General features: G+C 49.9%; 2 protein-coding genes across 5 annotated transcripts in view; one reads left to right on the top strand and one right to left on the bottom strand.

The window, feature by feature from the left end:
* The window catches only part of cdon (cell adhesion associated, oncogene regulated), a 37059-nt gene extending 34814 nt beyond the window's left edge, over positions 1-2245 (top strand). For 2 of the 3 annotated variants that reach the window (XM_035525128.1, XM_035525127.1), the window contains 2 exons: positions 444-679; positions 1493-2245. In XM_035525128.1, the coding sequence (XP_035381021.1) occupies positions 444-679; positions 1493-1650 (394 nt within the window). In that variant the 3' untranslated portion in view covers positions 1651-2245. Of the gene's footprint in view, positions 1-443; positions 699-1492 lie in introns of all 3 variants that reach the window. The other variant, XM_035525129.1, reaches the window with a different exon arrangement.
* A 4531-nt stretch (positions 2246-6776) lies between these two features.
* On the bottom strand, positions 6777-8359 carry LOC113584268 (V-set and immunoglobulin domain-containing protein 10-like 2). 2 transcript variants are annotated; one of them, XM_027021075.2, is made up of 2 exons: positions 8213-8359; positions 6777-7348 (listed from the first exon to the last, which is right to left on the bottom strand). In XM_027021075.2, exons 1-2 carry the CDS (start codon positions 8256-8258, stop codon positions 6936-6938), a joined length of 459 nt encoding a protein of 152 aa, XP_026876876.2. In that variant the 5' UTR covers positions 8259-8359; the 3' UTR covers positions 6777-6935. The 2 variants fall into 2 exon arrangements, with proteins under 2 accessions (XP_026876876.2, XP_026876875.2); XM_027021074.2 differs by lacking the exon at positions 8213-8359 and adding an exon at positions 7880-8165.
* Positions 8360-12500: the final 4141 nt, after the last annotated feature.

Genomic DNA, 12500 nt, shown 5'->3' with positions numbered 1-12500 from the left:
ACACACACGCATGCACACACACACAGACACACACGCGCACGCACGCACACACGGACACACACACGCGCATGCACACGCACACACACACGCACGCACACATGCACACACACACCAAAAAAAACAAAAAAACACGCTGTCTGCGTGGAGCTTGTTTATGTATTCTAGTGTGTCCGACACTAACAGTTTATTCCCAGGGCAGCCATGTGGTTCTGTTAATGACACCAGTGTTTACCTCCTCTGGGGAGACGGGAGGCAACTATGGAACTAATACAAGCAGATTTCATTCAGAGCTTTGTGTGTGTGTATGTGTGTTTGTGTCTGTGCATGTTACTCCACTCATTAGTTCATTTATTTTGACGTGTGTAAATACTTATATCTTGAGCTTCTGTTTTTGTATATATGTGTGTGTGTGTGTGTGTGTGTGTGTGCGCGCGTGACACTAGGTGCTACCCCAAACCCAACGGCACGCTCTCAAGGCTGCACGCACTGGCACAGTGCCAGCCAGATGTTCTCGAGCTCCTCCCCCTCAACGTCAGCACGACCGGGCGCCATGGCAACGGTATCCTACAGCCCCGAACCAGCAGCGGGCAGGTGACACCTGCGGAGGAGGACTCAACTTCAACGCCTTCCCAGAATTCCTCCAGTGTGCCTGAAGAGACGACGCCAGAGAATGGGGAAGGTGAAGCCACGCCCACTGAGCAAGTTCCCTCGTGCCCTCTTCCTGTTCACTGTTTGAAAGAACCATGAAGAAATCTTTCTAACTGCACAGAGTGATCATGTGGTTAGCCCAACTCTACAGTTCACACCTTATTTACCTGCTCTACAGCTGTACCTACCAGGCTGCCCCACAGCGTCACAGGCTGCGTTACAGTTCGCAGTCAGCGCTGAGCTGTAACGCACCACTGCCGGAGCTTGGACCTGTGTACACCGTGTCAACCTCATGTCACTGACCTCTTTTATGGTTTTGACCAAAGAACAGGTGTTAACTGGAGGATTTTATTATGCACTTATACTGTAAGCGCCCATGTAAGTACAGCTTAGGCAAACACATATATGTTCCTACAAAATATCTGCATATACACAAAATGTCCAGGTGTCTTCTTTTAGAGCAGGTCATTTATGAAATGGGCACATCAGCACATGATGAACCCATGCAGAGAACAAGAGAAGCTACCAGCGCTCAGTTAAAGTCTTGGGTTCACGGGCCTGGCTGGAAATGGGCTGCTAGCCTGGACAGTTGTAGGGTAAGGCTGCCTTATAAACGACTGGCAGCCGAACGTATACCCGCCATCAGGAGGCGTCAGTTAGGTTTGGAAAGCAAGCCCCACAAACTGGTCCATGCACTACCGCAGTGTTCCAAACACTGTGTGTGCTGTTATATAGTGTAGCCTCAGTACTACACTGTTTTACTAACTCTGCTTTGCTTTTTCCTTTTGCCTGTCATGTTTGTGTGTGTGTGTGTGTACGTGTTTGTTTGTGTGTGTGGTCACAGGGTCAGAAGAGTCCGTTCAGTGTGTAGAGTCGAACGGTCCAGTGGTGTGTTGGGAGAGGCTCCGTCTGCCTGATTCAGACTGTAAAGAGAAAATAGTCTGGATATCTACTGCAAGTCTGACAGGAGACTTCATACAGCCAACAGCACAGGAGATCTGAACACACACACACACACACACACACATACACACACACACACTCTCACATCGCTGCAGCGCAAACCCGCATTTTCACACACAGACAAGGACTAGGGGCTGAGGCAGGAATGTTCAGGAAAGACAGAGGACAGAACTGTCAACACAGAGCAGAGCTGTCCAAAGGCGGCGCGAGCAGAGACTCTGAGTGACCCGTTGGACGCTGTTGGACAGGAGGAGGACGCAGGAGGAAAGCAACGCAAAAAAGGAGAAAGCATAAGGGAAGAGTGCCAGGACACAAGCGGCTAGATTTCGGACATGCTGAATCCTCTCCGTCTGTGGGAAGGGCTCTTAAAAAAAAAAAAAACTCTTTAGATGACTATTTATTTTTTGTAGTAGTAAAATATTATTTCATATGAATGTATCTGTTTTAAGAAAAAAGTTCATCTTTTATATTATTTATGCTTTTTGGATGAGATACCTTTTTTTTTTTTTTTTTTGTCCTTTTTTTTTGGTGTCATATTTTGGTTTCCTGTGCTCCACCCAGAGTGGAGTCTAGCCGTTGTACGTGTAAAGCTGTGTAAGAATATAAAGAGAAGCTAGAGGAAGAGTCTGACCTCTCCTTGCTCTGGCGTTTCATTTTTCACACACCGCTATACACCAGTGTTTCGACGCCTGTCCTCTCACCCAATGACCGGAGCAGTAACTGTTCTCGACCACTCCCCATCCGAAACGTGAAGTTAGGGATTGGAGTGTCCCTGGTATAGCGGAGCACGTCCTCTGATCTTCTTTTGTTTCTTGGAGGTTTTTGAGGTGGTTCTCACGTCCTCGGGGGCCGGGAGAAGGGGGTGTGTCTCCTCCAGGTCTCACAGAGCGCCGCCTCCTCTCCTGGCTCCTCCTTCTCGGGACTCTGCGGCCCTTTGTTCCTGCTCTGGAGAGCCTGGGCCACCTCTCGACCTCCTGGCCCATTTCGTAGCGAGACGGTTTTGTGGCGACCGCTGTTTGCTTTGGTTGCTTGGAGATGCTCGTTTCTGCGGCGACCTTGCGTCAGACTCAGATGTGGTTTGGACTTTGATTCCCCTGACTTCGCATTGTTGCTCTCAAACGCAGCTCAGACCCCGGGTCTGTTATTTACCGCAGAGCAGCTATTAACCCTAGAGCAGTTATTTACCATAGGGCAGTTATTTAGTTATTTGGACGTGATGCTCAGTCAAACATTCTAAAGTGTTTGATCATCAGCGTTGTGCTGCACTGGTTAGGAAACTCTAGACTCTTCATGTTGAACATGAAGCCACATTTGTTTCTGATGTTTTCACTGAAACAGAGTGCTCGCTGCCAGAGCAAAACCTGAGCTGCACAGAGACACAGAGGAGCACACGCACGCAAACAGGAGTAAAGAGACACGCAATCAGAGGAGTAAAGACACACACATGCGCAAACAGGAGCACAGACACAAAGAGGAGTACAGACACAAACAGGAGTACAGACACAAAGAGAGGAGTACAGACACACAAACAGGAGTACAGACACAAAGAGGAGTACAGACACAAAGAGAGGAGTACAGACACAAAGGAGTACAGACACAAAGGAGTACAGACACACAAAGAGGAGTACAGACACAAAGAGGAGTACAGACACAAAGAGGAGTACAGACACACATAAACAGGAGTACGGACACAAAGAGGAGTACAGACACAAAGAGGAGTACAGACACACATAAACAGGAGTACAGACACAAAGAGGAGTACAGACACAGAGGAGTACAGACACACACAGGAGTACAGACACAGGAGTACAGACACACAAACAGGAGTACAGACACAGGAGTACAGACACATGCGCAAACAAAGGAGTACAGACACACAAACAGGAGCACAGATGCACACAAACAGGAGCACAGACACAAAGAGGAGTACAGACACACAAACAGAAGCACAGATGCACACAAACAAAGGAGTACAGACAAAGAGGAGTACAGACACAAAGAGAGGAGTACAGACACACACAAACAGGAGCACAGACGCACACAAACAGAGGAGCACAGACACACAGTGGAGTACAGTGGCAAAGTGCAATACCCATGCGTCTCTACACTCAGAAAGACAAAACACACACACACATAAATTGTAAACACTAGCTAACACTCATTCCATAAGACAAACCTCATCACCTCCTAGTATAGTGGGAGGCTAGTGTATTAACACCTGAGAATGACTGTTGAGTGTGGTGCTTCAGCCTGGTTGTTAAGTGTGGTTACTGAGTGTGACTGTCCAGCATGGTTTGTGGGCAGTTTGTAAGTGTGCTTGCTGAGAGCGGTTATTGTAGATTACAGAGCATGATTGTGGAGTGGGGCTGTGGAGTTGTGCGTCTGTGGAGTGTGACTGTTGTGTGGTTGCAACGCAGGGCAGATGCAGTGGAGGGTGGGTGTGCCGTGGTGTTTGCTGAGTGTGTGGTTGTGTTGTGCAGTTGCGGGGTGGTGTGTGGTTGCACTGTGCGGTTGTGGAGTAGTGGAGTTGTGGAGCGCGGTTATATAGTAGCACGGGGGTGTCTGAGTGTGCTGGCATGCCCTGATGCTCGTTTCTATGGTTACGAGGGGGCGGGGTTGCTTGCCAGTACCTGTGGAGCCGCACTAATGCAGGCTGCAGAGTGGTAGCGTGAAGCCTGGTGCCTATCTGCCTGCAGTTAGCCACTGCCCTCTTGAGTCTGGCCACACCTCCGCCCACCCATTCGACTTTTGACCTCTACTCCTTCACATGCCCCAGTGGCGCCCTGGGGTCCCCTACCACTATGACTCGCGTTTTGGGAAGCTATTTTCAGCTGTGAAGGCGTGCACACACACACATACACACACACACACACACCAACATACACATACATAGCAAGCATGAGGGAGTCTGCCAGTATGTGGTGAAGCATTCTGAGCACGGGCCAGGCCATCACAGGGCGGTTTCTTGGTTTCTTGGTTTCTTAGTCCGTCTGGACTCTGGAAGCTCCCAGGCTTCCATTCAGGAAAAAGAACCATGATCCAAACAGGCAGGTTCAGATCAGGGTCTCACACACGGTCGTCAAAGCTTTTCCAGACACACTCTCCATATCTGGCAGTTTGCAGAATAAAAGCCTAAAACTAATGTTTTCCTTTTCCTTTAATGTTTATAGCCGCCGCTTAAGATAGCTGCGCGCTGTTCTCGTCCCGTGCCTGTATGTCATGCGTGTGAATGATGAAATACTATTCACTTTAGTTTAATGCCCTGCCAGACAACATGGAAGGACAATGAGCAAACAGAAAGGGCCTGGAGAGAGAGAGAGAAAGAAGAGAGAAGGATGACACTGGGACACAGAGGAGGGGGATGGAAAGAGAGAGAGAAGGTCAGGGATCGGGGTCGGACGTGGAGGCAGAAGCCAGGCTCTCAGGTGGACTGCCAGCGTGGTAGGATCCCGGACAGGGCTGATGTAAGCCCCCCCCCGTCAGACCCCGTCTGGGTCTGCTGTCCCGTGCTCTGACTGCTCCCTCCCGCCCTGAGCTCCAGTCCCTTATTAAGGGCGCCATGGGAACAAGCAGGGCCATTGTCCGCCCCCAAATTCCTGTCCTGTTCTCTGAGAGGTCCTGTTAGCGGCGCTCCTCTCCACTCCCTGCCCACCATTCTCCTGCTGTCTCTCTGGCATGCCCTGAACCAGTGTGACGCCTCTTGGCTCGCCCCCAGGAACAGGCAGATTTGCCTCGCCTTTTCCGAGCCGATTATCTGCGAGGGGTCACAGTCCCGTGCGGAGCCTATCCGCGCCGGCTTCATTCCACGTCTCTTATTATTTTAGGCAAATTTCAGGACCCATAATCAGCGTTGGACAAATAAACGAGGGTGTTCCGTTTGACCGTGATCTCCGCAGCCAGCAGGAAATGTTTCCGTGGCATCGGTTTTCCGTCTCGCGGCCGGAAGTGGGGACGCATCCCGACGAACGTGTCGGCCCTTCTGGAGATCTCGTTATCCGATCGGGGCGGCCAAGTTCTGCATTTAAGTCAGGGCTCAGTTTGTGTAAGGCTTTGTGGCCAGCTGACATGCTGGGTGGTAAAAACTTTCTCTGTGCCGGTCAGGCCGCAGAGATCTCCTCATTTTTTTCCCGTTCTTCTCTCGATGTGGGAATCAGAGCTCATAATTAGGCCACCGATGACAGGCCCCAAAACTCTGCCGACAGACCAGCCGTTACCTCGGTCAACCTGCGTGAATCCTTTAGACGCTGACTGTCTTTATGTGTGTGTGTGTAGAATGATATGCTGTTTGGCTAGTGCAAAATGCGCCTTCAGTTTATTAGTTAGAGTTTAAGGCGTGACCGTAAACCTGTACAGGATGTGAAGGACTCTGGGAACCTGGGCTAGAAATGTAAAAGCAAAATTAAGAGACAGAGAACACGAGAAGCAGGAGTCAAGGTTCGGAGAAATGGGAAGGTGGTGAAGTGGAGAAACGTTTCCACAGAGAATATATGTAGGGAGTTAGATCAGAGGGTGGAATATCAGGAGAGTTTTTCCCAAACGTGGAAAAAAATCAGAAAAATGTTTCGCTAAACAATAAAACCTGGATTATATTTCTTTCAGGAATACAAAAAGCACTTAAGAGTTTTGTCACTCACCCTGCTGAATGAAACTTTTTTGAATAAAAATATAAATATTTGACAGGGGACTCTTGTCTTTCGTATGATCATTTCTTCCAATTTGTACAATTTGCCTAAGAAAAACCGTGCTGGTGCTTTTGGGATGCATCTCCTCAGGTGAGCCCCCGCTGTCACTTTTCCAGACAAATAACAGAGGAATTCCAGTCCATAAAACTAAGTAGCATGGAGCAGTACCTTTGGAAAGCTTGGAAACCTGATTTTCCTAAAGGAGTTGCAATAGATTGAGGCACAAATCCGGTGATTTATGACTGGCCCACTCCGAGCAGGACACTCACAGCCTTCCGGAACTTGGTGTTTTCCAGCTGGTTAGAGTACAGAAGAACTAACTGCAAAGATCTACCACGGGTGTCCTCAGTGAATAGAGGAGTAATTGTGCGTGCATTGCAGTGTATTTGGTAGATTGATTTAAAAAAAAAAAGGTTCGGTCTGTGTTGGTAGCTAATCTGAGCCAGCCGACGTCGGTTTATAAAAGAAAACAAGTGAAGAATCTGAAATCCGAAAAAGTTTATTAGCATATCAAAAACAGCAAAGCACTCACGCAGACACACAAACAAACAGACCCACATATATAGTAGGTGGTGAATGTTGACACACTGTAGGCTGTTTGTACCAGTTTAGCGGAGGCCACACGAAGGGGCGCACTGCCCTTCAGGTGGGCCCCGGAGGCGCACGATCTGGTCCTTTGCCCTTGTCTGCATTTAACTGACCTTCAAGGCTCAGCTGGGTGTAGTAGAACGTGACCCTGGACTCCTCGCTGGCATCATAGAGAGCCTGACAGGTATACAGGCCCTCCGCCTCAGCCTCCACCCCCTCTAGGTGAAGGGTGGAGGTGTTGGCAGGCAGGGAGGCGCGTCCCAGGGTAGAAGCCAGAGGGAGGATCTTGGCACCCTGGCCGTAGTTGTAGGCGATGGCCTTGTTGATACTGGAGCCCATTTTGGAGAATGCCCAGATGAAGAGGGTAGGCACGGCCGATCCGCAGCGCAGAAGAGCCGTGCTGTTCAGCGCCACGGCAACCCGCTCGGTGACGTAGGCCACGCGATCGGGGTCAGATCTCTCCAGTCCTAATTATCCGCCCAGACACACGCATGCACACACAAACACACACACACACACACACACACACATATGCGCAAACACACGCATCAGCAAAAAAAAAAAAAAAAAAAAGACAGATTGGGAACACGTCTGTGGCCTAGAAATCAAATCCCCCAAGTTAGGAAAACTCTGACACCCTAATCTAAGGCGAAAGCGCCATCGTTGACATCACCGGACACAAATCAAAGACACTTGTCTACGTCTTAACAACATCAAAGACATCTAGAAGGCATTTAGGTGGAATGAACATTGTCCAGTTCCCTTTGAGATCTGCCGTCTCAGATGATTCCGGAGTCTAAACGCTTCCACTAGACTCTGAGACCCATAAGCTTATGTCTGCCTGGTATTCTGAGAAGCACATCTCGGAGACCCCTGCTGCCTTGAAAAAGCATTTGAGGTCGCGCTGCTGAAATGTCACGGACCCATATCACTTATTTACCTCTGTCTGTAATAAAACAGACTGCGTCCCGTTATTCCTGTGCAGCCTGGCTCCTTACCTCGCGCCGGGACCAGAAGGAAGCACAAAAGCAGACAGAAGCCGCCAGGCTTTTCCAGCTGCGTCCCCATAGTGCCACAACCTGCAGGAAATGCTAGTAGCAGACCTGCAAGCTACAGAAATGTGGGGGAGCTTCCGCAGATCCACCGGGGTCTTGTAGAGCCCCCGGACCAGTGTGGACCCTCTACTCCAGGAACTGATGGAGCGTTCACTCCTCCTCGGCTAGGTTTTAAATGATTCATCAACTCCTCTCTTTGGTGTGTATATCATTTTCTCTCTCTCTCTGTGTGTGTGTAACCTGCACCCTCAACCCCCGACCCCACTGACTTGATACCTGGTAAAGCTGAGAGGTCGTGTCGAATAACAGGACTGTCATTCATTTTTGATCAGGTGGCGAGCAGCAGGTGCCTGGGATGCTCTTGGAAGAAAACAGGCGGGCGGCATGAGCCGTCTCTGCGGCGAAGGCGTCGCTGCACGCCGTTTGCCTGCCAGGCAACCATCGCCGTGACTCTCACAAATAATTAACAGATTCAAACACTGCTGTGTAGTCCCTTTTTTTTTCGTGCGCTGGTTTCCTGGACAAGGATCAGGCGGTACTCTAAACTGAAACGCTGAGACAGTGTAATTCCACAAAGACAGCGTCCAAAGCTCAAAAACTGCCAGCCTGCGAGGTTTCAAAGATGCTTCACTGCCTTTAGCATGGTTGTTAATCAACAGTCATGAACATTCAACGTATTTTAGCATGGCTGTCACCTCATGTTTTATCACCTGGTGGTTATTGCACCGTTCAGAATCTCTTCGTGTATGTACAGTCACGTTAGCGGGTTTGGAACACTCACGCTGCTCTGGGCGGACCGTGGACCTCCTAAAACCGGCACTCTAATTAGCGGCCCTCTCGGCCCGGAACGTTTCCCGGAGGGAGAACGCTATTCTTAGAGGCCTTCTATACAACAGACACATGTAATAAAAACAGGAAGGTCAAGCCAAATGGTTTCTGCAGCCAAGGTTTGGTGAGCTGAGATTGGAGGGAAGCTCTGTAAATCATTTGAACTGGAGTGGCCTTATTCACCCTTTCCACACCTGCTGAGGAATGGTTTTCTTATTATTATCAATTCAGTTGGTTTGTTTGTTTGTTTGTTTGTTTTTATTTGTTTTGCTTTAACAGTACCTTAGATCTGTAGCCTGATCTGAATATAGCATGCCTTTACTATGGCATCTTACTAAGAAGACTAATAGATCAAGAATAATGATATTAATTCTAACAAAAGTAATATCTAATATGGTCACACTATAGTGCCACTGCCCTTCCCCTGGGCTTAACCACAGCTAATGCTGCAAGTTCCAGCAGGTTTGGTTTTGCATGTTTAAGGAGAGAGAGAGAGAGAGAGAGAGAGAGAGAGAGAGAGAGAGAGAGAGAGAGAGGAGCACTGACATGTGGTTTAGATGACAGGGTGAAGCTAGGCCAGGATTGGGTAGGGTGCAGTCAGGTCAGAGTGGAGCCAGAGCTGGGTGGAGCCAGAGCTGGGTGGAGCCAGAGCTGGGTAGGGTGCAACCAAGTCTAGGTGGAGCTATGGCAAGATGGAGCTCAGGTGGCTGAACTGGGTGGAGCCTAGTGGCTGGCCCAGAGATGTCCGGTCTGACTGCAGTGGCCTCGGTCGGCTCTCTGAGACACGAGGCCCCGGACCCACCTGCCCCAGCTCAGCCACAGACCGTTGGTAGAGAGGAGAGGAAGGGAGGACCTGGAAAATGTGACAGGCTTGAAACACAAACTCTTTTTCAGGGTGGATTGGACTGGGAGATGGGACAGTTAAAAGGAGATATAGACTCGGGGGGATATCAGAGGCTTTCAGCCTTATCTGGGGCTTGTTTTCTGAGTACGAGCTAGCAGGTGTGGTACCCTTTACCCACCAAGAGCTGGCAGAACATGAGAAGCGATGTGATGGGCCCGAGGAGGAGAGCGAGGCCAGTGGCCACAGCTGGCACGGCGCGGCTGGCTGCTTCTCGTTTTTTCCCTGGTACGTGCCGTCATTTCAGATAAACGGAGGAGGGTAGAAGATACACGCTAATCACTGGGAGTTATTAGACACAAGAGAGGAATCAAGATTGAGAGATAGAGAGAGAGAGTGTGTGTGTGTGTGTGTGTGTGTGTGTGTGTGTGTGTGTTTACAGCAGTAAGTAGCATTAATACGAGTCTCTTTGGCGGAGTTTTGCGGCCTGCCTCAGCTGGTAGCGCTGAGCCTAAATAAAGCCTGATGGAAAGGGTAGATATCTTTGTTCATTCTCTGGCATGAATGCTTCTTCTTCACTGCATGTTTGTGTTTCACTGTAAATGGTGACCATGTACAGAGATGCACCATACGTACGTGTGTGTACGCGTGCTATCTGGGCATAGATCTGAGCTTTGTGTGTGGTTAATTTGCAGCACTGTTCGCCCTGGGACCTGGCGTTCGTTCCTGTGTGTGTCTGCATGTTTTACAGGCTTCTGTCACATTGTGTGTTAGTTATGGCTGTAAGCATGCATGCACACACGCACACTCTCTCTCTCTCTCTCTCTCTCTCTCTCTCTCTCTCTCTCTCTCTCTCTCTCTCTCTCACTCTCTCTCTCTATCTCACACACACACACACACACCTCCCTTGGTTTTTCTTTTGCTGATGGCTGTATGAGGGACCACACACCATGTAGGTGGGAGGAGGCGGGGCCTGAGCTGGGGGGAGGGGCAGAGCTCGGAGACGGATGCATGTACAGTGTGTTTCTGTTCTGTTGCGACTAGCATGCCTGCAGTCCACAGCAACGCCACTATGTCTGCTGCAAAGGTGATCTGGCATATATTCCACATGCTTCTCTTCTCTTCTCGTTTGTGCCTCCTACCCACTCCCTCTCCAGGTCTGATGTGCTGAGTTACTGTAAGGATCTTTAGTGGTTTGCTGGCCTTGGGGTACATACTGAGATAAACTGAGATAAACTGAGATAAAGTGAGATGACAATGAGAGAGAGAGGACAAGCAGAAGCATAGAGAACTAGTGCAAATCAAAAATGGGCAGAGCGAGAACCAGGTAAAAGAGGGGAAAAAACATGTTTCACTTCTTTCCACACACTCTGCTAGTGTTTTTGGTTTCAAATGAGGTTTACTAGATTACGGTGGAGTCTGATATCCTGAACATTACTGTCCTGGCCTCACATGTGAAGCTCTCTGCTTTTCCCACTCATGTTCATCGTCTGTCTCACTACTACTGAGCTTGGATCACATTGTGCACACAATCTGCATCTCATGTTTGCAGCGTGCACTGTGCATTGAGCACAGCGAGTGTCTGGAGAAGCCTCTGCTCTGCTCAGACATTTGCCTGGAGCAGGGAATTGAGAGAGTGTGTGTAACATCCTCCCGTTAGTGTCTCAGTGCTGTTTGGGGGGGGGGGGGGCATATAAACCATCAGGGGAGTGTGTAAGCTGAGTGTGCATGTGGAGCGTGTCAGCAGAGTGTGTCAGAGGAGTGTGCAAGGTTCTGATTGGATAAGCTCAAGTGCTTCTCAAAATGCCGTGCATGCGTTAGGAGTTTCACAGGCCGTGCGGGCCGGGGAGCCGGCCTGGAAGAAGGCAGTTGGGAAGGGGGCGGCCAGGTCTGCAGAGGCCTTCTGCAAACAGCATGTGGAAAGGCTACAGCCTTTAATGTAGCGTGGTGTGTTTGTGTACTGCGCACACACTACTCCGCCTCTGATCAGGGGGCAGCAGCAGCGCGGGACCGCCGCACGGCGACCATTACGGCTTGGGCCGCCGCCGTCCTCCGCAGACGCAAGCACTCTGCCTTGTCTTACGCTTCCTGCACATGTATTATAACACGCACGCATGTGCACGCACACACACACGCACACACACACACACACACACACACACACACACACACACACACCGCTGTAGGGCTCCCCTGGGACTTTTCCCTCAACATCTCCCTTTCAGCTGTTCAAGTGTGCGGAAGTGCTTACCCACAATCCTCTCTGAGCAGGTGGCCACCTCACTGGTCTCTTTGTTTTTTTTTTTCTGTACTGTGCCAATGGAGGCGGGTGATCGGGGGGTGTCTTTTTTTTCTCATGTCATATTTTGGCAGAGCCCAGTCCTCTAGTGCTGGTTGGATTACTTCTAAAGTAACCAAGCAATCCAGAAAAGGGCAGAATCCTCTCCTGGTGTCTCAACATTTCTTTCCAGGTTCTAGACTCCTCCACGTCCAACTCCAGTTCGTGGGCTCAACACCAGGAGCTTCTTACAGAAATGAAACAAGTATAAACATTTGGCGAAAGGTCAAACAGCACACTTGACCCCTGACACTTTCTTTACACATTTCTCGCATGCCTGTCGGACCAGCCCCAGAGCCGTGCTTAGCGGAGCCCGGGAACACTGCGACTTTAAGATCCCTTTCTGTGAATGACCTGATGTGGCCCCTGTGAGGCGGATGCTAGTTTCTTATCTCTGTGAGCCAGTGTGGTTCAGCCTCATAGCCGTCCCGCAATTATGCGCAATTAGCCCTTACAAACAGCTCCTGACTCCTGCCAGCTGCGCAACTGCTCAGAGCTACAGCGGGACCCCGCAAGTAGATTGGGAGAAGGCGCCCTTCAAAGACATCTCCCCCCCC

The sequence above is a fragment of the Electrophorus electricus genome, chromosome 4 (assembly GCF_013358815.1).
Source record: "Electrophorus electricus isolate fEleEle1 chromosome 4, fEleEle1.pri, whole genome shotgun sequence".
NCBI lineage: Eukaryota > Metazoa > Chordata > Actinopteri > Gymnotiformes > Gymnotidae > Electrophorus > Electrophorus electricus.
The sequence above is the reverse complement of the archived record's forward strand: the minus strand, read 5'-3'. Positions and strand labels throughout refer to the sequence as shown.